Source organism: Vollenhovia emeryi, unplaced genomic scaffold (genome assembly GCF_000949405.1).
Source record: "Vollenhovia emeryi isolate VEMERY1.0 unplaced genomic scaffold, V.emery_V1.0 DF939185.1, whole genome shotgun sequence".
Classification (NCBI taxonomy): Eukaryota; Metazoa; Arthropoda; class Insecta; order Hymenoptera; family Formicidae; genus Vollenhovia; species Vollenhovia emeryi.
The window spans coordinates 392,428-416,299 of NW_011967181.1; the positions used below are offsets into that span (position 1 = coordinate 392,428).

At 41.9% G+C, this 23,872-nt stretch overlaps 7 protein-coding genes across 9 annotated transcripts in view; 4 read left to right on the plus strand and 3 right to left on the minus strand.

The window, feature by feature from the left end:
- The first annotated feature begins 497 nt into the window (after nucleotides 1-497).
- Nucleotides 498-3,504, plus strand: LOC105562635. The gene is made up of 5 exons (XM_012013634.1): nucleotides 498-690; nucleotides 1,100-1,225; nucleotides 1,323-2,410; nucleotides 2,630-2,801; nucleotides 3,135-3,504. The coding sequence occupies exons 1-5, from the start codon at nucleotides 544-546 to the stop codon at nucleotides 3,249-3,251; spliced, it is 1,650 nt and encodes a 549-aa protein (XP_011869024.1). The 5' UTR covers nucleotides 498-543; the 3' UTR covers nucleotides 3,252-3,504.
- Nucleotides 3,505-3,880: 376 nt separating this feature from the next.
- On the plus strand, nucleotides 3,881-6,384 carry LOC105562636 (heparin sulfate O-sulfotransferase). The gene is made up of 7 exons (XM_012013635.1): nucleotides 3,881-4,288; nucleotides 4,376-4,608; nucleotides 5,182-5,267; nucleotides 5,345-5,483; nucleotides 5,562-5,659; nucleotides 5,783-5,940; nucleotides 6,068-6,384. The coding sequence occupies exons 1-7, from the start codon at nucleotides 4,174-4,176 to the stop codon at nucleotides 6,277-6,279; spliced, it is 1,041 nt and encodes a 346-aa protein (XP_011869025.1). The 5' UTR covers nucleotides 3,881-4,173; the 3' UTR covers nucleotides 6,280-6,384.
- Nucleotides 6,385-6,503: 119 nt separating this feature from the next.
- Nucleotides 6,504-8,090, minus strand: LOC105562637 (N-terminal Xaa-Pro-Lys N-methyltransferase 1). Of its 2 annotated transcripts, XM_012013637.1 has the most exons (5): nucleotides 7,813-8,090; nucleotides 7,526-7,705; nucleotides 7,051-7,237; nucleotides 6,877-6,985; nucleotides 6,504-6,803 (listed from the first exon to the last, which is right to left on the minus strand). In XM_012013637.1, exons 2-5 carry the CDS (start codon nucleotides 7,694-7,696, stop codon nucleotides 6,539-6,541), a joined length of 732 nt encoding a protein of 243 aa, XP_011869027.1. In that variant the 5' UTR covers nucleotides 7,697-7,705; nucleotides 7,813-8,090; the 3' UTR covers nucleotides 6,504-6,538. The 2 variants fall into 2 exon arrangements, with proteins under 2 accessions (XP_011869027.1, XP_011869026.1); XM_012013636.1 differs by lacking the exon at nucleotides 7,813-8,090 and having other exon boundaries at nucleotides 7,526-7,773.
- A 462-nt stretch (nucleotides 8,091-8,552) lies between these two features.
- Nucleotides 8,553-13,546, minus strand: LOC105562639 (nuclear cap-binding protein subunit 1). Its single transcript, XM_012013638.1, has 11 exons — nucleotides 13,303-13,546; nucleotides 11,570-12,038; nucleotides 10,985-11,479; nucleotides 10,737-10,908; nucleotides 10,466-10,671; nucleotides 10,266-10,369; nucleotides 9,783-10,018; nucleotides 9,534-9,712; nucleotides 9,154-9,409; nucleotides 8,904-9,017; nucleotides 8,553-8,796 (listed from the first exon to the last, which is right to left on the minus strand). Exons 1-11 carry the CDS (start codon nucleotides 13,340-13,342, stop codon nucleotides 8,683-8,685), a joined length of 2,385 nt encoding a protein of 794 aa, XP_011869028.1. The 5' UTR covers nucleotides 13,343-13,546; the 3' UTR covers nucleotides 8,553-8,682.
- Nucleotides 13,547-14,569: 1,023 nt separating this feature from the next.
- On the plus strand, nucleotides 14,570-20,669 carry LOC105562640 (protein pellino). Of its 2 annotated transcripts, XM_012013639.1 has the most exons (8): nucleotides 14,570-15,321; nucleotides 17,364-17,554; nucleotides 18,808-18,990; nucleotides 19,072-19,303; nucleotides 19,384-19,590; nucleotides 19,666-19,953; nucleotides 20,024-20,355; nucleotides 20,475-20,669. In XM_012013639.1, exons 2-8 carry the CDS (start codon nucleotides 17,520-17,522, stop codon nucleotides 20,599-20,601), a joined length of 1,404 nt encoding a protein of 467 aa, XP_011869029.1. In that variant the 5' UTR covers nucleotides 14,570-15,321; nucleotides 17,364-17,519; the 3' UTR covers nucleotides 20,602-20,669. The 2 variants fall into 2 exon arrangements, with proteins under 2 accessions (XP_011869029.1, XP_011869030.1); XM_012013640.1 differs by lacking the exon at nucleotides 17,364-17,554.
- Nucleotides 20,670-20,935: 266 nt separating this feature from the next.
- On the minus strand, nucleotides 20,936-22,439 carry LOC105562641 (60S ribosomal protein L32). Its single transcript, XM_012013642.1, has 4 exons — nucleotides 22,337-22,439; nucleotides 22,044-22,156; nucleotides 21,704-21,856; nucleotides 20,936-21,138 (listed from the first exon to the last, which is right to left on the minus strand). The coding sequence occupies exons 2-4, from the start codon at nucleotides 22,134-22,136 to the stop codon at nucleotides 20,980-20,982; spliced, it is 405 nt and encodes a 134-aa protein (XP_011869032.1). The 5' UTR covers nucleotides 22,137-22,156; nucleotides 22,337-22,439; the 3' UTR covers nucleotides 20,936-20,979.
- A 725-nt stretch (nucleotides 22,440-23,164) lies between these two features.
- LOC105562642 overlaps nucleotides 23,165-23,872 on the plus strand; it is a 198,274-nt gene continuing 197,566 nt past the window's right edge. Inside the window, exon 1 of the mRNA XM_012013644.1 lies at nucleotides 23,165-23,746. The gene's annotated coding sequence lies outside the window, so the exon portion shown is untranslated. The remainder of the gene's footprint in view (nucleotides 23,747-23,872) is intronic.

Consider the following 23,872-nt stretch of genomic DNA (forward strand, 5'->3'; position numbering starts at 1 on the left):
ATTAGATTTATATTGGAAGTGCATTGGCCAATATTTAAGAATATTGGTTTAATGTTGATGTAATATCTCGAAAACACTAAAGTATCAGGAGAACATGATCAGCAAAAAGGTCGCACTGTCTAAAATTCCAAGAATGTAATTGATACTTCGGAGAATTATTTCCCGAAAAAGCGAAAAAGGGGAATGTAACCGGCAAGAAGGTAGCACAAATTTTCTAAGAGATTTCCAGAAGTCATGATTTCAAAAATGTTTAAAATGACAAGTTTTGAGAAGAGCTAGACTTTGGATAACTGTCACAATATATGGAGAATGGGATGGGAAAAGAACGTGGTATAATTGCATTTTCAATTTTATTATTTTAAGCCTACAAAGAACAGACCTATAATTAAAACGCAGTTTTCCATCAGTCCAATTAAACTTGGCTAGTAATCAAAATGGCCCCCTCCCATCATCCATCGCACACGAATATCTAGATGCTGCTGCCGTCGGCTTGGCAGCACTGCGTCAATTCCGCACGGCACAATCGCAAACGATTGTTACAAAATGGCGGGCGACAAGATTGTTGACTGCACGCAGAACGGTAACGGCGAGAAAATAAGCGAGAATGGTGACTTGAGTCTCAGTCTGAACCTGGAGGACGATTTCGTCGAGTCGATCGAATACGTCCCCTGTCCCGAATTTCAATTCTCGGTAAGTCGACTTCCCCTCCGTCTCTCCCTCCCTTTACCCTTCGATCCGTATCTTGCCGTATTTCGCCGTATTTTACCGTATTTCGCCAACGTTTCGCATCGGTATGCGCGATTTCGCAGCGCGTCGCGTGCGATTTTGCGTAAAAGCAATTGTATGGCACGCATTCACATCCGCACTCATCCGTAAACTATTTCCCTACGCGACGAGTTTATTGACTTAATCGTACGACTTGGTTAACTCTTGAGGCAATTATTCTCTTATGACTTGGTTATTAGAACATTTTTAGGTTTTCATCAATAACAGATTGACCAAGTCCAAATCCTTATCTCGTAGCTTTTCTATCGTTATACGTCAATCTCTCAACAAATTGTATACGCAAGTATGTGACCTGTAAGACTTTGATTTGCAGACAACCGCATGTTATATTTGTAATGGATATTATGGGCCGTGTTTCGAGGAGCCAGTCTGCGCGACATGTCACGCATTTCTATTCCCAAATGACGTTGATCTGCTCCAGGTGCCAATCTTCAGTGAGGTACGATAAATTCTTTTTCCTCAAAAGTACCAATTGATATTCCATGTTGTTAATAATGTTGATGCTAATCGCGTGTGTGTGTGCTCTCCGAAAACAGAAGACAGATGACGAAGATTCGGGAAACGACGAGCCAACTGATCTGTACTACAATCACGAGAGGAGAACTAGTCAACAGCAGCAAAATTCTCCGCAGAGCGTCAACCCTAATATCCCAAGCGCACAACAGAACCCATTCAATCATAACGTAAACGTTAACGCGAACGCGAACGTCTCGCGCAGGTGTTACGCGCTGTATCAAAATGCAACGCCTCAGTGCAACTACCACGTGCTCCAGAGCAATTCGAGCGGCAATCCCGTCGACACGTGCGTGCCAGCATTTGCGCGTAACGCGCCGGCGCCGCGCGACGCGGATCTCGATCTGCAGAATATGCTTTGCCGAACGACGATGGGCGACTGTCACCAGAACTGCGGCAACAGGAATAATCGAAACGCACAGGATAGAGTGGAGGAGAATGTACGGAGTATGCCGGAGATGTTTGCGCTCGGTCACGACGGTCAGAGCAACGAACCTGGGAACAACGCCGCGCAGTATCATTGGAATTACAGGGTGTGCGAGGACGCGGGTGAACCGTCACGGCCGTACAATCTGTCGGAGCGGCTGGAGATCCTTTCGAATCACAAACACATCGAACACGAGCCCATCAACGAGCCGGGTTTGGTGGAGAGATTGCCGCCCGAGGTGCTGCTCGCCATCTTCTCGCATCTCGACGACATCAGCCTGTGGTCGGCGGCGAATGTCTGTCGACGATGGTGCGGTCTACTGTCGACGCACGTCACGCAGTCACAGTGGGAGCAGCATGTGAAATTACGCTGGCCCCTGTACAAGCCTATCGGTTGCGTCAGGAATTGGTACAAGGTGTACGATTACCTGGCCTCCTCGGCACCGTGCCGAACCTGCTTGGCGCAGACCTCCCTGCGATCGAGGCCTCCCAGAATGGAGGAGAACTCTTGGCGGAGGAACAGGCTACGCAGCGAGCTCAAGAGTCTAAGGCTCGATCCACCTGAGGGCATCGAAGCGATGCCGCTTGATCAAATGTGCTGCCATTGGCAAGCCACCATCACAGGACCAGTGGGAAGTCCGTACGAGGGAGGATTGTTTTATCTATACCTACAAGTACCATTCAGGTACTTACCTTATACTGTATTAATAAGAGAAACTTACTACATATTTTTTCCAGTTAATAGAAAAATCTTTTCAAATTCAATGGCAAATTCAAACTTCATTTTCAAATCAATTACCTTTTAAAGAACTCTGGACTTTGATATTCCTGAGAATAAGAAAGGAATTCTCACAGTGCATTGTGTTATCAATATTTCACCTACATGTATGTGTATTTCTTACAGTTATCCCATGTGTCCACCCGTAGTAAGGTTTCTAACGAAGATACTTCACCCGAACGTGTCGAGACACGGGGACGTCGGCATAGACTCGATACATCATAATTGGTCATTAGCTCTCACGATATCTAAGGTCCTTATCAGTGTACAAAGTCTGCTTACGGATCCGTACTGCCAAGTAAGAATATCATTTCAAAACATTTTTTATTATTATCAAGGTTAGTCCTTCCATAGCCACTGGGAGATACAAGTCCACTTGGTTGCTTGTTGCCGCGAAAGTATTAATCTAAAATTTGACGCTATGTATATTTATATTAAGACCAGACGGTCAATTCTGTATCTTACAATATAGTAAAAATGCTAAAAGTGAGCGGCTTTGTCTCTTTTTTTTTAAGGGGCGTTTAGAAAGAGACAAAGCTATTCACTCTTAGCACTACAGTGTAAGATACAGAATTGACCCCCAGATACAACGTGTTTGGATTATTACTAATGTGACGACCGTTGTGCACAGGTGTGTATGGAGCCAGAATTGGGGGATATGTATATCAACGACCGCGAAAAGTTTGAGGAAGTGGCCAGGGCGTGGACGTGGAGGTACGCGATGCACGATGTCGTAACACCGCTCTAGTGCACAGGAATGTATAAATCGCAATTGATCAGTGTAATTAATGTATACTTACATATTAGCATATAGATATTATATAAGCTATTTAATAAATTGATAACGAGATTTGTGATACATTGTGCTAAAAGGAAGCAGGGCAGATCTACCGAGGACTGTGTATTTATAGAAATTCTTTGTTAATCGCGATCGTGTACCAGCGAGATCTAACTCGAACCTTTTTTACCCCAAAGTTCATTATAAAATGTATACATTAACGTTCCTAGTGTTGTCATTTCAATTTACGCAACGAACTTATTCTGGCACGCAAATTACTTGGTCCTTTTTCCTCCGCTCCTAAAACAAGTCAGTGTAGTAAAAAGCGATGCTAATCTTTATTTAATAATAACTTATAAAGCACGATTTGAAAAAATGTTTCGGGACTTTTTGACTCAGTTTTTTTATGAGAAATATCACTGCATAAATCGTGGGCTCGAATTAAGACATACCCTGTATATAATTTACCACATTTCAAATTTTATTTTCATTATATTATTGTATTATATATGTATGTATATATATACTTTTTTTTTGGAGATACCGTCCGCGACTTTCGTAAGCACGGCAAGTAAACGAATCGCAGGAATACCAACCGTAAGCAGGTTTGCCTCGAGGGTGTGATTACTGATCGCGTGTATGTTTTCGTGTGATTTTCTAACCTAAAAGATCATACGCTCTGCCGAAGCACGGTGCATCCGAAGTTCGGCGACCGAACGTATAAGGACCGGCGTGCGGTTTATAAGGAAGGGAGCGATATTCAGGACAGTAAGAAGGACACCTCGCCTAAGTATCTGGCGTACATTTCGAGCTCTCGCGGCTCGGCCCCAGACACGGCGCGCTCGCGGGCGGCCGACGCGGGCGACAGGTATGGTTTGAGCGGCGACGTAAGATGATACTGAGGAACCTGCCGTTCGCGCAATGGGTCCTGATCCTGTTCCTCGTCGTCGTGATAGTCTACCTGCGGCTGCGACTGGACGACCTGGAGGAGAGCTACAGATCGCTCCGTACGTGTCCGCGTGATAACCTCGAGCACAGCCTCCCACCGACTCGCCGCACCAATTCCAACAGCAGTAACGCGATGCTCTTTCCAGATGATGCCGTCGTGCAGGCGCGACTCGACGCTAGGAACGACGACGGGCACGCCGAGGCGCGAGCAGGTAGCGAGGACGACTTGGAGGACGTGGTTGTGATATACAACAGAGTGCCGAAGACAGCGTCCACCAGCTTCATGGGATTAGTTTACGATCTGTGCAAGCAGAACAAGTATCACGTGCTACACATCAACGTGACTAACAACATGCACACCCTTACTTTCGCTAACCAGGTGCGTCACATATTAAGATTTATACTGTGTATGTACTAATAGTCTGTGAGTTTTTGATATTAGAATCTCGTTTCAAAAACATGATTACTTTTTCAAATGTCTCAGAGCCTAGACAAGATGGTAGTGTCAGAGAATCTTATTGGATAAAAGTGTATACGTTTCAATCGCAAACTGGACCATCTCCAGTGAGATAAAGTTAGAATTCGCATTGGCATGCGAATAATACAAAAGTGAAATTACACTTGTCCGTGAAATAAAAAATGAAGTTAGTTATTGGAACGAAAGTACATATCGAGAGTGTAAATCGCAACTGACACTACCATCTTGTCTAGGCTCTGAGCCCTCTCTTTTTTATCGTTTGATTTTTATCCTACGAGCCATTGTTTCTTTATTTTTTAAATATATTTTTACCACAATGTAATGGTGCGTTCGGAGAGCTTCACTATCAACGCTATTTAGCTCTGAAAACGCCATTCTATCCTTATTCGTTATGTGTTTCCTTCTTTCTCTGTCACAATTCAGAGATATATCTCATAATGAATTTTATCACTAACACAGAGATGTTACATACAGGTTCAATTTGCAAACAATATATCAAACTGGAATAGTATCAAACCAGCGTTTTACCATGGACATATGGCATTTTTAAATTTTGGAAAGTAGGTATAGCGAGGTTTGCATTTTTTTACAAAATAAAATTAATATTTGTTGTTGTTGATAGATTTTTATTTTTCAGGTTTGGTACTAAACGTATGCCTTTGTATATAAATTTGCTGAGGAAACCTTTAGACAGATTTGTATCATACTATTACTTCTTAAGATACGGGGACAACTTTAGACCTCATGTTATAAGGAAGAAACATGGAGATACAAAGGTTTGTGCATTCATCCGAAGATGTACATGTACATATAAAGAATAAATTTGTCTAATCAACCTATCCTATCTCGTCTAGACATTTGACGAGTGTATAAATATTGGTCAACCTGACTGTGATCCTAATAACATGTGGCTGCAGATTCCATTTTTGTGTGGTCACGACCCAGCTTGTTGGTAAATTCTCTTTATAATTGGAAATAAAACATTGTCAACGCAAATCTTTTACTTGGACTATATTTCTTAACTAGACATCCAAATAATGCAATAATTCTTATTAGCTCATATTGTCTTTTGCAGGGAAATTGGTAACCACTGGGCGTTAGAGGAAGCCAAACGGAATTTACAAAGGTATTACTTCCTGGTTGGAGTGACGGAGGAGTTGAACGAATTCGTACAAGTGTTGGAGAGTGTATTACCACGGTTTTTCAAGGGAGCATACAGCTTCTTTTTACATAGTAAGTGTTGGCGAAAATAAATATCCCCTCCTCGAGGGAATATATAATCCCTCCTAATATATTTCCCTTATTACATTATCACAATTAAAACAATATCAGAAAATATCATTGTCTTCTTTGATTTTAGATAACAAATCACACTTGCGACAAACCACTCAAAAACTCAATCCATTACCTGAAACAGTGGACAAGATCCAGCAATCGGTTGTGTGGAAAATGGAAAATGAGTTCTATAATTTCGCTCTGGAGCACTTTCATGCTGTAAAGAGGCGACTCATAAATGCTTCCCCTCAAGATGCAAATCAGCGTTTTATGTATGAAAAAATACGGCCAAAGTAAACTACTTTTTTACATAGAACTTTACTCGCTGGCTAATGCAACAGTCGACTGCATAATGTGTATTTATTGTAATTATTGAGCAAAATAATTTTTTTATAAAATGAATTTATAGAGTTAATCTTTATTTTCTTTCTGTGTATAAAATGTATAGCGCAAGAACTCTCGTCGAAATCCTTTGGTTAAAAGATTACACTTTCAGGGAACTAACATAATTTGAGAAAATGCTAATGGAAAAATAAATAATTTATTGTAAATCTAACTAAGAAGTCACAGCGATCAGATTTGATTCGTACATCGCGCACTGATTTCTCGGTCTAAGGGCAAACATAAAAACTGGATATAAACCGGGTGGGAATTTAGTCTGTTGTTGTTCCTTGATGCAAATAAGATCAGCCATTTGAAATATAGCTCGCAAGTTTTCCATTGACCTCGTTACGGACGAATCTTTATTGTCAACTTCCATATTATTCGAGGTTGTGATGTTTTCTTTCACCACCAGTATACCGTTATCTTTCAAACCTAATCTGCGAACCCAAATTGCAAGGTGAAAAACGGTGCGTCGTGCTTCCTCTGCGACAAAGCAAAACTAAAACTCACGAGCAGTTCCTGAAAAATTCTATCAGGTCGTCGTCCTTCAAGTGTCCCAGTACCCATTGGCACCATATAATATCGTACTTTTTTGCCGTAGGAGAGAAATTTTGCAATCCTTAAAAGATGAGCATATTTGTACTCGACACACTAAATCTCAGTCTTGTAGATCAATATGCTTACCAATCGGATAATATTGGCTGATCCTCGACGAATACTTTTCCAAGGAGATCTTTGCTACCTCTAGAAACTTTGGATTTTGCTCAACGAGGTCTATGTGTTTAAAAAACTTGAGTAACAAATTCTTGGTAATTCTGCCAATACCAGCACCGCAATCCAGGGCAAACGCTTTGGAAGGTGGATTTTCTAACTAAAACAGAACAATTTTTTCTTACATTTAAGTCTATAATTTATTGCAACTAGTTTCCTCGACATTTTTATCCAAATTATTTCAAGGCAGAAGAAGACGCTTTGTACAAAATTAAGACAAACTATACATTTCCTTCTATTTTACACTGGCATATTTTATAGTCATTTTTCTTAGTTAATAACATACGTTGTAATTAAAGTGGATTATAATTTACTTTTTATCAAACGTACAAATGTGGAAACACATTTTGCGAAATGTACTGATAGGTTAGAGTATAACAATATGTACCTTGAAAAGGGATTTTAGGAAGATCACAGAGCCTTTTATATCAATCTGCGAGATAAATCCAAAGCCCCCCAGCATCCCGTTCACCGTGGGCGGGATGCGGTCCCAATATTTCGCAGCAGCGGTGTAAAATTCGCCCTGACCCACGCTCGTGACATGCGGCGGCTCTTGCATCTTCGCACACTGTTAGGGCCAGTTTCACAAACATCGGTTAACTGTTAACTAGGGTTCAGTCGACTCCCTATCGTTTTTCATCTTATTATTTAAGAAGAGACAGCGGATCAATTAACCTTTGGTTAGCAGCTAACCGAAGTTTGTGAAACTGGCCCTTAGTGAATTTTCAGCGCTACCAAAACGCTATCAATGCGCGCATTAGTTAAATCGGAACGACTTTCTATGCAGTCTGTGCGCTTCATGCGAAACTCGGAATGCACCCTGTGATTTTCACAAATAGCCCGTTTACCCGACGTTTCCCTCACAACGTTCTCCACATTTCTAGCAAGATTCGGTAGGCTAACTTGAAAGGAGACAGTTTGCCATATTGATGTTCAACGACCGAGATTCTCCATGTGTCGAAATATCGATGCAATTTAACTCTTTGAGGCACGGTGTAAAATATAAGTAAACGTTAGACCTTCCGAAATTAAAAACTAACACTTCTTTCACTCAGATGTCTAGGTTTTCGGTTTGCTAATTCTGAATCGAAATTCTAAAATTATCGACGATTCACTCAATGTAGCAGCTGTGGCAAACAAATTATTTCTGTAAACGTGAGGTCAGATTTACAAAATTCACAAGTGTCTGAAAATCTGCATTTCAATTCTGTAATTCTGCCACCAGACTCGTAATCAGCGACTCAAAAAACCCTTGAGTATTAAGTTTAAAAAAACCGGTTGAAAGAAAAAATGTATGCTACACAGCTGTGCATTATCTGTTTTATTGCTAGAATTTTTAAGTTCTTGGGTTCAGAGAGATTTAAACTCTTAAGATTTGGCAGGATAATATGATTAGATGAGAGCTGAGGCACAAATAAAAACTCCAAAAATGTATTTTATTATAATTTGGCTTACTAATTTAAATATACTTTGATGTAGCTTAAGTTACTAACTTATAAAATGTACTTTGATATAGATTATTTATATAGCATACATATTCTTATTTTATGCTCGAAGAGAAACAAATTGATGAAACACGTCCAAAATATGAGGATCCAAGTCTGGGGTAAAAAGTAATGTTTCCAGCGTCGAGGAATATTTTTGTACTTGCTCTTGATGCTGTAAAATAGAACCGTCTTGCAATTACGACAGACAAAAATTATACACATACTTTCCACAAGTACGAAACACATTCATCACATAAGAATGATCAATTTATAGCTCACAGATAAGAAAACTTGTTGCAATCTTCCTACAGTCCATTTATACCAATGTGTGTTATAGTCAATTCCATCTGTGTCGCAGCGCACTAAATGTTCCGACAGAATCATTATGAAACGCTAAAAAAGAAATGAAATAATATAATAAGATAAGATGTAAAATATACACTTACATAACGGATAAAATTTTTTTATATCATTAAAAAGATTCATTCGCGGATTTACTTTTAATACAAGCGATACGTTTATTTTCTACCTGAAATATAATGAGGAACAAATTTTTCTGATCTGCTTGCGCAGCTTCCAGCTTCTCCTCCATTCGTTCTACCACATCCTCCGAGGGTCTCTCCCTATTTCTCTCTTTATTAGTATCTTCCTCATCCGAAGAAGAACCCGATCTACTTTCCGCTCTTCTCAGTTTCTCCCTCGCCTCCGTCAATTCCGTGCTCAATTTCGTTACATGCTTATTCATTTTACGTATTGTCAAATGCAGAATTTCCCAAATATATAATCTAGAAATAAAAGTGTCCTATATCGCTATGTATTCTCCGACATGTACCACGAATTGTGCTAACATTTCAGGATAAAATGATTGAGTGAATAAATATTTTATCCAGATACGGCGGTAAAACGAACTTTGTAAACTCCGATGCCATCTCTTTGGAAAATATCCAATTGGCGATAGCGCTGCACTCAATAATACCAGTTTTTAAAAACTTGTCCGTTAGTACTACCATCATTTGGTAATGATTCTTCCACAGTGCGTACATATTTCTTAATATACATATCTGCGCTTCTTCCGTTTCAGCGAGCACCTGTGAGTGAGAAATATTCGTATGAAGGATACATGCATCCGAATTGTACAGCAGTAACACACTCAATTACCTTGAAGACATAATGAAACTTTACTATAGCCGCAAAACTGTGACTGAAACTTTTCGAACCCAGATTCAGTAAAGTTTGTACAAAGACATCGATCTTCAACGGATTGTAATTATTCGTTTCTTCGTTTTCTCTAGGGCCAGGTAATGTATTTAATACATTTAATACTTCTTCCGGCGTGCATTTACGTCTTATAGAAACCACCAGTTCGTGTGCTGCAGATGTACCAGGGAGCGAACCTGAAATAATTTGCTGATATATTAATATGAATTATCTCTGTTTAAATAGCTTTGCCATCTGATTAGTGACTCAAATCAGAAAAATATTATGTTCTAACTCATATTTAATCGTGGTTAAAAAATAGATAATCTTACGTACTCTTATATCTAAAAACTAATTTGATATCAAAATATGAACAGAGTTATAGCACATATACATCTCGTTAAGTTTCAAAGCTGTAATGTTAGATTTCAAACATATACTTACTAGCACCTTCAGATGAATATTTGTAAACAGGTTCGGGAACTGCTGGAATCAAGTCCACATACGAGTCTGGCATCATATCCCGAATCCTTTGATAATACGACAATCTAAAAGTGTAAAAGTTTGGTACATGATTTAATTTTAGCGTTTTAATAATTGGTGATAAAATTAATCTAAAGGTATAGCATATACGCAATGCTGACCTCAGAGCCTTGAGTAAGACTTCCCGTATAAATTTTGGTCTTGGATGTTCTGTATCACGTTGCAAGCAGGAATCCCAATCTTCCCATGACCAACGGAATTGGAAATTACTTAAATGGTATGCAAACCACCAGACGAAACGGTCGAAAGCAGTAGCTGCCATACTGTCTATACGACGAAACAGAATCTCTGTGGCTTGCGCTAATACCTACGTAAAATATACAAATAATAGAGTATTGAATTTTCGAGCGTATAATTTATAACGTTTCTAACCTGTGGCATGGTTGAAGGCTGCAATTTGCAGAGCTCTATCAAAATTGACCCATAACAGATCTCTAAATGTTTCGGCGTGGGGAGTCTAAACAATTCACCGAATATCACTTCAACGATACAATAGTCTAAAGGAATTTTGGCTTTGAATGGGAAGTTCAGTAGTTGTGCAGCACTGTAAAGTAAAAATAAATGGTGTTATTACGTGTTATTTAGGAATAGCAAGAGTAACAGTTAAAAGTATAAATTACCAATCTTTTCTCTCAAAGTAAGAATTATTAATAATTTGTCGTAAGTGCTCTTCTATCAAGAATCTCTCAATGGCATGACTTCCTGGTAATAATGGTCCCTCCGCAGGGCAATCTGTGTAATCGAACATACGAAAGACGACAGTGGGTAATGGATAGGAATAAGATTCGTGGTGCGGAGGTGGTATCAAAGGTGGTAAATTATGCTGCAACGCTTCACACAGTATCGAATCGAATGCAAGATATGGTCGTGGAATATGTTTCTCGGCCCAATTATCCTGTCTCAGTTTGCGAACTTGCGCCCACAAGCAGTCTAAATACTCTTCCTGCGGATGAGGCGTGTCACTCGACCATACTCTCAACGCTGGCTGATGCTTCTTGCTTCGTTTGTTCAAAAATATCTCTATTGTAACCATCAGATGATCCAACTCTTGTTCTTTCTTCTCGTATAATTCTCTACCCACCCACGGTAGCGTCGATAGAACGGCATACACATACCTGCAAATTATTATGTGTAAATATTAAAGTTCATTTTGCAGAATTCACGCAACAGAGATGCAGCCGTATAGATGTCAGTTTCTCACGTACCAATCGCGTCTCACTTGCGGCACACCATCCTCGTTTGCAGCATCCAGCATATTATCAAACAACTGCATCAACGATCCGCACGATAAAACATGGCAATTTACCAAGTCAGCGAGAAATCTAAGAGAATACCTAGCCACATCCCATTTGTACGCTTTCAAGGAATCCTTGAAATTTTTCACCATATAATCCACAAATTCTCCACCAAAATTGAAATTTTTTGCGTTCAGTAAGCCGACAAGGGTGGTATAAATGGTGCACTTCTCCGGCATCTTAATAGCGCAGTCCGTTAAGATCCGAAGGATCTTGCTACGAAATAGACCCAGGTCGGCTTCCAGCACAGAAGCCAAACCTTCCAAGTTGCTCTCCAGAGATGACGTAGACTTCTCTCCGACGCGGAGGATAAGAGATTCAAGACGATCTTCAATCTCTTGATTCTCCGATACCCTCCTGCGTTTCTTATACACTCGATCTAAAATCAGAACAAATGTATGTATGATTTTACAAGTGTAATCAATATAAAGGATCATTTATCAAGGATTTTTATATTACAATGTAATCTATCACCATTATGCATGTCAATGATTTGATTCTCTTACATGTACCAGACATTAGCAAAACCCAAATTTATTTAATATTACTTAAATATTATTTTAGAAACGAAAGGAGAGTTTGCTTATTGTCACCAGTAATAATTAAAAATTGAGACGCGAAACTTATAGTCAACCCAACTGGCTAATTATTTAATCAGTTTATTACACAACGTTTCGACCCTATTCTTTTGGGTACTTTTCAAGTGATACTGCAAATCAACAAAAACAACGCAGTTATGAAATAATGTAGGTTAATAAGTAAAAAGGATTTAGGCCCGGTCTACAATGAGTTGTTAGTCGTTAGTCAGAAGTCGGAACTATATGTCGGTCCTTTTTCTTCCACCAAGAAAGGAAAAGGATCAACATATAGTTGCGACTTCTGACTAACGACTAACGACTCATTGTAGACCGGGCCTTAGTTAAAAGTTAAGTAATACATCTACGTCAGTCATCGTTAAATCAGAGTCAAGTTATAAAATATATGTATAAGTGTGAGCACTGTGGTATATTACATTCAAGTTTTCGGTGTCTGTAAATTTAGTGTGTTATCGGCCTTCTTGATAAAAAACATTTCAGCGATTTCTCTTTTTCTCCTAAGGCGCTCGCTATGTAAAATTCTTGGTTCCGACCAGTTGAACTCGTGTGACGTACGATGTTTGCTGACCACGGAGTGGCAGCTTTCGTCTTTTTTTATGTCATTTTTATGTTCTTTAATTCTGGTCAGGTGTCGTTTAAAAAAATGATGAAATTTAAATAATATGCGGAAAAGAGAAATATAAAAATGAAAAATGTAATACTGAAACTTTTGGTCCGGTCTACAGTGAGTTGATAGTCGTTAGTTGACCCAGAAAGAAAAAGGATTGACATATGGTTCTGACTTCTGACTAACGACTACCAACGCATTGCAGACCGGGCTTTTTTCTTTCTGTACTTCTGAAAAAGCTGTGTGCGTGCGTGCGTAGGTGAACGTACGCGCTTTTGCGTGAATTAAAGTACCGACATCAAGTGCACGAGCTTGAACAAGAGTAAAACAGAAAGATACGTAAAATAAGAGATGTTTGTGCGAACACGACGCAGCTTTTTCAGATAGTCGGCGAGTCAGGCGGCGTCAGGAGGGCGGCGGTAACTTGAAACCTCGCTTACCGTAACCATCATCTTCGTCGTGTACTCGTCTACGACTCATATTTTACAATAAAGCTGACGGCTTCCGAAGGTCGTACTCGTCGATCCCTCCGCACTTGTCGCACTCCTCTTAATTCACGTAATCGCGAAATTTCACAGGCATTGAAATTCTAACCCCTGTTACTCCGAACCGCTAACCGAGAATCGGGACGGCAAAAGTGACGAACGCGAGATCACTACGAGGCAGTCAAGAAGCGTCCAATAGGAAAGCCATTTTCCAGGAGCAAAAGTTTCAGGCCGGAAGCGTTTACTGATTAAAGTCCCTAGGAAACGGACTCTTCTATTGGACGAATTTTCGTTTTCGAAGATCTTGCCTTAACGCGTATCTTATGCGGCGTTTACAACGAGATTTTTAAAGCCTATTAGGGTGCTTTCACATGGAGAGTAAATTGCGTAGCGTAACCTGCGTATCACCAATCACAGGATCATGCTGATAGAACCGTTTCAATAATTCCGTTGAACTAGTCCTGTGATTGGCGATACGCAGGTTACGCTACGCAACTTACGCTTCATGTGAAAGCACCCTAAGACGTCAGATTTAAGAAAGTGACCTATCACAATCGAATATGAGGAGAATAATCGACTGCGATTGGTTATTTTCTTGGTTCTAGCATGACATGCTTTTAAGGTCGATTCATAGTCAGATCATAGTAGGCCTGTTCTTTATTACTGCACTACTTAACTAGTGCAGTAAGTTAAAATGAAACAAATAGATTACCTCTCATTCCAACTCATTGCACCAGTGTGCTAGCTCAGAAGTGCAGCAATAAAGAACAGACCCAGTATAAAGCCAGCGGCACACGATACTATTTTTCCTATTGGATTGCTTGCGGGAGCCAATCAAAATGCAGAGTTTTCAATCAGGTGACGCAAAGCTGAGTCCTGATTGGCTCTCGTGAAGAATCAGCCAATCAGGATTCAGCTTTGCGTCACCCGATTGAAAACTCTGCATCTTGATTGGCTCTCGTAAGCAATTAAAATATTCCATACAGCATCTTTAAATAAATTCAGGACAGTGTTGAATATAAGATGCGATTACGAATACCGGCCGTAAATTTTCTAGTTGTTGAAAAAATTGTCGATGGAGACAAGCGAAACTCGGAAATTGGAGGGAAAATGTGGCAGTTTAACCACCCTGGGGCAAACTGTGTGGAAAGTGGATGAAATCGCGTTGCCGCTCGAGGAGGCACGCACCGGAAGAAAAGGGACGAATCGCGCGTCGCGCCTCGGTCGAGCTGATGTTGAGCAACATGGCGGCTCTCGCATTGGACACGGACGCATCGGACGAGATCGGATCGCGGTGATCGCGATTTTCTCGCTCGTCACAGCTCCGCGAGGGACCGAGCGACCACGAGCGACTCCGTCTCGCGACCCAGAGGAGCCTCGTCGCCTTCGTCTCGTTTGCGCGAGCCGCTTCGCATTGTTCGCCGTCGCGTCGTCGCAAGTTGCGCGTGGGTGCGCGCTGTGTTGTTTTCCGTGTGCGTGCGTGGGTGTCGCGGAGGCGCAGCTCCACCGTCCCGCGACCCCGTCGCCTCGTCGCGCGACGTGCAAAACAAACGTGTCGCCGCAGCGATCGAACTTGTGGGGGGGAAGTGAAAGAACTCGGCGAGAGACGGACGCGGGAAGGTGTCGCGAGGCGGAATTCGGCGCTGGTGTGATCGATATGACACCCGCGATCATGGGTCGCCGCTCCACCCGAGGATCGTCCTCGTCACGCGTAGTAAACACGGTGGATCGCGACGACCCGACCAAGACGGAAGAGTGAACGAGGAGCGGCGCGCGCGCGCGCTCTCTCCATCAACGTACATATCGTCATTACTCGGAGGATCCTCTCGGGGAAAGAAAAAGGGGGGTGGCAAGGTGGCGAGAGAGTGCCGCCGCGTCCTCCCGATCAGTGTGCAGATCGTCGCCCTTCCCCTCGACTTGGATAATCGCAGCGGAGTCGCGTTCGAATGCGGAGCGTGCCACGATGGTGATACGGTAAATCATCTGCCATTTGTCCTCCCTAGTCTTGCCGAAACCGAAAGAATGAGAGCGAGAGAGAGAGTGAGAGCGAGAAGGAAGAAAGGGGAGCGAGCACCTCCTCCCCGCGCGCGGTCGATAGTATTGCACGAGACAAATCGTGTCACGCCGATCGACGTGCCGCAGTGCACCGATTTCCCTGTCTGCAGCCGATACTGCGTCGCTGGCGTACCGTGCAAATATGCATGTGTGTACACGTACGCCTGTGTCGCGTATTTACCAAATAACGCAAGAGAGAACATTCTTTCACGTTATCTCGCGGAGACGGGGGGGCGGGGGGAGCCCGCGCAGTAGTGTCGACACACTCGGTGCATGTGGGACCGCTTTTCCTTTTCTTCTCACCCTCGACAGACCGCACGCCGTTCATCCTGGGCTTTTGTTCCGCGCGATCGTCACGGAAGACCCCGCGCGAGGAGGTCGACAAGTAACGCCAGCCTGCTACCGACTCGTCTCGTATTTTCAAAGTCGACCTCGGTCACGCTCGTCGCACACTCTCTTCCTCCTCGCGCGACCTTGCTTTTCTCCACTTCCGGCGCGAGAGTAGTTCTCGGCTCCGTTTTCAAGCAGTCCGACAAATCCGCGTACCTCCGGCTAGAAAAGGAGCGTTTTCCTTCGGAAACGAGAATTCAAAATCGCACATCGATCTGCGCGGATAAGAGAAACGGTGTGCCGAAAACTGGCGAATAGCGCGGCTCTGCACGTACGTCGACGAGGGCCGCTTTATTCGTGATTGCGCGAGTATGACGAACGAAATGCAAATCTTTTTAGGTCATCGGCAATGCAGCTTGGCACGGCACTGTCCAAGTGCTTGCGAAAGACGTGTGTTTGTCCTGCGCGCGATAAGCGTATTTTGTTCGTAGCTTGAATATCTGCTGACACTCGTTCCTCGTAATGACTCGCGCGCGGCCTCTAATTGTCCGCTATTGTTGAAAACGAAAGTTACCTCGCGGCATGACTCGCCGACCAGCTCTGTCGAGCTCGTCGCGCGACGAAAAAGACCAACGGTTTCCAACGGCACTTTCGTAAATCGATCAAGTCGATCGGTTCAACAATTTTTACTTTTTCGCGAGGGGCAAACCGCTGGCCAAAATCACGTAGACCAGTGCCCACGCGGAAGGAACTTTCTCTTCAAATTTGCCCTGAAAATTATGTAATCGTGGGACAAGATGGCATTTCGAACACCTTTGCTTGTACCGACAAAATGTATACTAATTGTAAGTACAAAGAACTCTGGTGAAATTGTTGAAAATGCCACTTGTCCCACGATCACATGATTTTCAGGATAAACTTTAGGAAGAAACTCCCTCCCCGTGTACTAATTGTTTTACCTCGTTTTACCTTTACAATGCCCTCGGCGGTTTACACCTCGTTTTTTTCGTTATCGCAAAGAAATTGTTGTCTCGTTATCTTAAGTGTGCCTTCGATCTGTCGAAGAAAACCTTTAAGCGGGCTTCTCTGTGTACTTTTGGCAGCATGCTGGTTGTATGTGTTATGTGTGAGAAAGCTTGGCATTCCTCATTTCACAAATCATTAGACAAGTTGATTCTAAATAGAGCCATGTATTGCGTAGCATTTCCGTAACACGTGCAAACGTGTTACAACTACCATGTTACCGTAAACAGCAGTCGTAATAGCCCATTTGTGTGTAGGCGCCCATAGAGAAAATTTGGGAGGATGATTCGGTAGGGATACGTTTCGTGCCGTCGTCAAAGATCCGATTGTATTCGGAGGGAGACGTGAAACGAGAGAAATGCAAAAGGGCAGTAGTTTAATTTGATTCTGGACCCGCTCGCCGTATCCGACAAATAAAAGTTGTAGTAATGTCGCGCGCTTAGCAAGAGCCAAGAGAATCGAGGAGCCAGGGATCCACTTTGTTAACAATAGCAGTTACGAGGCAAAGGCGCGCGCGCACTTTCACGGATATGGAAAATTTTATAACGCGCCGGCGAACAGATAGAAGATGGATTACGATCTTTATATTGAAATGTTTCTCATTGCAGATCATAATTACCAATTCGCAGCTTGCCGCGTGCAAATGCAATTGCTCAGATTTGTCTGCAACCGCGTGTGAAGATCCCTAAGACTGCCCGTCCTTACCAAGTACCCTTTCAAGTACCATGTGGAAGTAGTAGTCTATAAATCCCACTGAAAGGAGGATGCCAGTAACTAAACGCATTCCATACCCTTCGCGGTAAGTAAGCCTACGGTTTACATATTACGTAATGTAAGCCACGAAAAAAAACTGTCTTCTCTACCACGCTGCGGCTTTGTGTTGCTCAGATGCGACTTGGACTTTCTTATAGAGCGCACCGTTTCTAAGAAACACGAAGCGTGCCGTCACGTTTGTGCGAAAACGTAAATGAGCGCTTTTGCAAACAATTACCTCGTAGGGAATAAAGTAACGGGACAGATTGGCTGTACAGATGCGTGACAAGGTGATGTATCAAGCGCAAACTCCGAAATGCCTTGCTGCTGCCTCTCTAAACGACAAAAGAGAAAGAGCGTGTCAAATTCATCGGATCATTCAGCTAGTCTCTTAGCGCGAATATATTAACAATATTAAGTTACCTTGCAGGGCACGAGATACTTGAAATGCTGAAACTCAACTGTACAGTCTTACACACATCTGATATCCTTTTGCTTTTGGGATCAGAAAGTATTTCCAGTTACAGACATCCTTCTCTTTCCATCGTTATTAACATATTAATCCCGTTTTAATCTCCAACGAAATCTCCTTTTCCTTGGTGGTAGCTACAGTTGTGCAAGATTAGGGAAACGCTCAGGGAATGAGTATCATTTGTACAGTTTTAACGCAACACGTACTGTATATTGTTCATCCTCCATTTTACTCTTACGATCTCCTAACTAGGGCTATTATGACTGCGTTTCTATGACAATTTATCTTTCTTTCCTGCCAAAATTAAACGAGAGCTCTCACTGCTTCATGGGCTTCATCAAATTTACAGTGCCACTGTGTAATTGGTTCTTGGTAAAATTTTTTGTTTTACAAAAAGAATTAACAAATGTATCTCAATAGTTTGTCACGTTATTCTGTAGGGTGATTTGCCACTACCGTCGTTTCTTTCTTTCAGCCATAAATATTAAACATCAAAGGGAAAACAGAAATTTAAAAAAAACTTATAAATAAAAGAAATTCTAATAATAATAAAATATCTCAGTGATATCATGAATCTCAAAACTGCAAATAGACGACAAATCTATTTCCCAGTTAACTTCAATTTTTAAGAGGTTTAATCCGAAAAATATTTGTCGTTGATATATTTTGTATCAAGTTTTGCTAATTGCAAAAGAAAGAGATCGACTCCAAGTTAGAAGACTATTTAGCGGCACCAAGATTCTTGAAAAAAAAAAATGGTAGTGGAGGATCACCCTACGCTTGTGTACGAACGGTTTATTATACTTAGTGTGTTTATCGTACATTAGATCCGACGGCGGTAGTAGCGAGAGCCCATTGCTCGTGGAAGAAGGTGAGACAGTCGGTGCACCTCACAGTCCACGCAACATACACAGTCACAGCCATTCACATGGCAATCCACACCGATCTCACAGCTATCATCATGAAAAGCCCAAACAATTAGTGAAATACGGTGAACTAGTTATACTTGGGTAAGGATCTCGCGCGAATGAAACTGATGGAAGAAAGCAGAAGATTAAACGACTAACGAATCTCCCTGACGACTTTAACAGGTACAATGGTTACCTTCCACCTGGCGATAGGGGGAGGAGAAGAAGTAAATTTGTATTATACAAAAGACCCGTGCCAAATGGTGTTAAACGTAGCAAGCACTACATCGTTAAAACGCCGCATAGTTCGCAAGCCATCCTCAACACACAGCAGCACTCGATTTCATACACACTCTCCAGGACGCAGGCTGTTATTGTCGAATATACGGAAGATGAAAAAACGGATATGTTTCAGGTGAGTCCGAAATATTGTTGGGTGTATTTATTGTGCTTTTCGTCACATGTACTCATGTATTTGAAATGGTGTGTCCATAGATCGGCCGTTCGTCCGAGTCGCCTATCGATTTCGTAGTGATGGACACGTGTGCGGGCGGTGGCGACGGCGCGCCTGCTATCGAAGGACGTGTCGCCCAAAGCACCATCAGCAGGTTCGCTTGTCGAATCCTGGCGGACCGATCGGATCCCAGAATCGCCAGGATCTATGCCGCGGGCTTCGACAGTTCGAGGAACATTTTTTTAGGGGTGAGATTTTGGATTGATCGCGCGATACGTCTAGTTTAGCAAGGAAATTGAAACTTGATGAACAATCTTGCGCAGGAAAAAGCAACCAAATGGCAGGAGAATCGCGAGATTGACGGGCTTACGACCAATGGAGTTCTGATAATGCATCCGCGGGGCCAGTTCTGCGGTGGCGAGGCTCAATGCGGTTTCTGGCGGGAGGTCAGTGTGGACGGCGGAGTTTTCTCGCTCAGAGAAAGTAGGAGTGCTCAGCAGAAGGGCAACGTCGTGGAGGATGAGAGCAATGTTCTGCAAGATGGCACTCTCATCGACCTCTGCGGTGCTACTTTGCTCTGGCGGTCCGCCGAAGGCTTAGCCAAGTCTCCGGTAATTTACAACGTTTTTACAAAGATGTATAAAATACTTTTCATTGGCTAATTGCCAAATCTTCTCGCAGACAAAACAGGATTTAGAGGAATTAGTCGACGCTATAAACGCCGGCAGGCCGCAATGTCCTGTGGGCTTGAACACATTGGTCATACCACGCAAAGCAGCTTCGGATTCGGCGCAGCAGCAGCCATACGTTTACCTTAAATGCGGTCATGTACAAGGGCATCACGATTGGGGCCAGGAAAAGGATAAGGTTACGAGAAGGTGTCCCATGTGCCTTGTCGCAGGGGCGGTAGTCAAATTGTCTATGGGAATAGAGCCTGCCTTTTACGTAGACTGCGGACCGCCCACTTACGCATTTAGTCCCTGTGGGCATATGGCTACAGAGAAAACTGTCAAGTTAGTAAACGCGCGCCAATCGCTATTCTTGTACACTTTCGAACAAATTATAGATATGCTTAAAGTATTCAGTTTTCCGCCATCTTCTCATTTGCTGTTCGCCTTTCTCTGTTTTGCAGATATTGGGAAAAGGTAGCCATTCCACACGGCACAAACGGCTATATCGCGATCTGTCCCTTCTGCGCGGTACCGCTCGAGGGAACGCCAGGATATGTAAAACTAATTTTTCAGGATAATGTAGATTGAAGATATAAATAATGGAAGCATGTAGAAATTAATAACTTCTTAAGAAATATAAGAATTATTAAACTCAATTGAGAGTCAGCTATCAGATTGAATACCCACAGAATTTCCCTATTTTTCTTTTTTACGTGTCAGAAAATCATACAATTCGTTATTATGTAATCAACTAAGTAAATTGATAAATGTACATAACAATCGATTTCAATAGAACATTGCAATGCTAAAAGACTTATTACTGTCATATACTTGCAAACCAACATTTTTATCTTGTAAATTTTAAGAACATTTAGGTGGAATGGTCGAAGATATCGACTGAAAAATTATAGAAGACTAGACATATGTTTTCAATATTTTATTGCCAAAATACACGAAAAGTAATGCTTACTCGTTCTCTTCCGAGCGCAAACGTGCACTGGCGTTTGTTACACGTATTGAAAGTTGTTGAGCACGCTCAACAATAGTTTTCCTCTTCTTGCTGCTAACGCCATGCGCAATCTCTGCGCAGAACTTGCGGTTTTGCATCATTAAAACTTCCAGTTCCTGTAAAGAATCAGTCTTTGTACTTGGGCAAGAAATATACAAACAGAATACGAAGCTGCAAAAGTTAATGTACTCGTTTTCTATCTGGAGCCAACTTGCATAATACTACTTACATATTTTGAGTCGTAACAATGAAAAATCTTGAAATAGATATTTTTACATTGCAAAAAAGCTGTTCAAAATTTTAGTAAAAAGTTGAATATAGATTCGAAGGGATGAGGACTAAAGAGACTAAATATTAACTCAGCTAGGGTTTGAACCTGGACCTTCCTCTCACTAAGCATGTTGTGTACATGCTCGGTGGTCAAATTGGAGAGACGCCCGCATAGTGAGAGGAGATCCAGATTCAAACCGTGGCCGAGGTAATATTTTTCGCAATCAATTAAAAATAAGAATTATCTAGACATTTAACATCCTGTCACAGCTCTTCAGTTTCTCCTTATTCCTTCAAATTTATGGTACGTCACACGAGAGCCTTATGAACTTTATTAATTTGTTAAATCATTATTCAGATTTCAGGCTCATTGATTTTTAGACGGCAATTCTTTTTGAAAGAGACATTTACCTTCATGTTGTGTACGAGGACCTTGCGGAAGCCAGTTGGTAGCATGTGACGCGTCTTCTTGTTGCTTCCATAACCGATGCTGGGCATCAAGTATTGGCCCTTGAAACGCCTGCGGACTCTATTATCGATACCTTTCGGTTTTCGCCAGTTGCGCTGCAAAATGTACACGGCATATCTTGTACATACCTTTTACGCTAGCAATTGACTAATTTTTTAAGAACAATCTTTCGAAAAACAACAATACATGTATAAATTACTACATAATTATGCTGTGCAATATAACCTAACTTCACAAGCACGTTTGTGCAATTCGAAAGTACAAGGTGAAAGATATGCTCACCTTGAGTTTATCGTATCTATCACTCTGATGCCTGATAAATTTCTTTGTCCTTTTCTTCACGATTTTAGGTCGATAGACCGGTCGGATAGACATTTTGGATGTTTAGCGTATCACTGAAACAACAGACAGTAACCTAAATCACTCCAGCCATAAGTTACTCCGCTTGTACCTGGTACTTAAAAATATTGCACTCTCGCAATCCGGAAAACCGTCAATGATTAATCAGTTTTCGTATTACGCTCGTCTCGTTGACGATTATCGTGAAAAACGCGGATTCTCCGCATGATACGTACCGCTCGTTAATATGTCGAAAACGGGAAAGGCCTGAGAAGGTTAGGTTTACGCTAACCTAGCTTTCTCATAGAATACAGCAACGCAGAGCGGAAACAAGTTTCTTCTTATGACTCCTGGCTCCATCTGGATCCAACACGGCCACGTCTAACCAAGGAAACAAGTTTCGACAACGGGAGTTTGGTAACTTTTGATTGGGCAAATTATTATCGATCAATATTTTTAGCTAGTTAAATAACAAATTATACTGTTTCGAGTCATCACTTATTGAATCAAATACTGAAAAGTGATAAATAGTACAAAGAAACTACGTTTAATATTTTCTCATTTCGTCCTAGCGAATAACTTGATTGGTCATAATTTTATTAACGTACAATATAATGCGGTAAAAAAACGAAGCGAATTTTATTAAAACATCCATCAATAAAGCCCGCTGCAGACGATGCTATTTTTCCTGCTGGATCGCTTGCAATTTATTAAATTACTAGGAATCCTGAGTGCTGAATAGTGCAACGATAGTAATTTATTACATTGCAAGCAATCCAGCAGGAAAAATAGCATCGTCTGCAGCGGGCTTTAACTGCGTTTTATTACGATAAAAATTTGTAGGTCTGTTCGCGGCGAATGCCCCAACATGCTCCAGCCACAGATTACTTAATAGACACTTCGCTAAAAGCTCGGCTAGGTGCGAGTCTGGGGCCCGATTCTCGAAATCATTCGAAGAAGAAACGTATACGGATATTCTGCTCTGACAGAAAAGTTGAAAGTCGATTGGTTAAAGCCATGCGAATAGCCAATCAACTTGCAACTTTTCTGTAAGAGCAGAATTTTCGCATACGTTTCTCCTTCGAATAAATTCAAGAATCGAGCCCCTGGATATATTCGATTTTATCAGCAAATTTCCCTTTTGGTGAGAGTCCGGACTAAATATATCCGATTTTATGGACAGAATTGCCTACATTTAGTCTGTCTTAATTAAGAGGATATCTTTCAACCATGGATCTCTCCACGTCATACTTGAAAAATTTTCGTCGGTTATTCAAATAAATCAATCGCGAAAATTGTTGGAATGTCGGGCGCCGAACGCCGGCGTCGATTCGAAGAAATGACGTAGCGCCGTAAGTAAACACCTCGGTCGAAAACAGTTTTTGTGCCGAGTCAGTCGGGCGCCGAGCGCCGGCCTCGATTCCAAGAAATGACGTAGCGCCGTAAACACCTCGGTCGAAAACAGTTTTTGTACGCCGAGTCAGTCGGCGCGGTCGAGTCGAGCGAGGCAGACGTTCCGCGTGTTTTTGCGTGTCGCTCCTCGTAACGCGATCGTCTCTTACAAAAGTTATTAACGTGTATTAATCGCGTTTAAGTTATATTGTCGCGACGATTAAATCGAGACGAATATCACGACGGTATTGGTCGTTGGCGCCTTTGACTATATAATCATGGACTGCTAGTTGCCGCATTCAGGCTGTAATCAACATCACGAGCGCCACCATAGGATAAATGGCAGAAAATCGAAACACTAAGTCAGATTTAATGGTAAA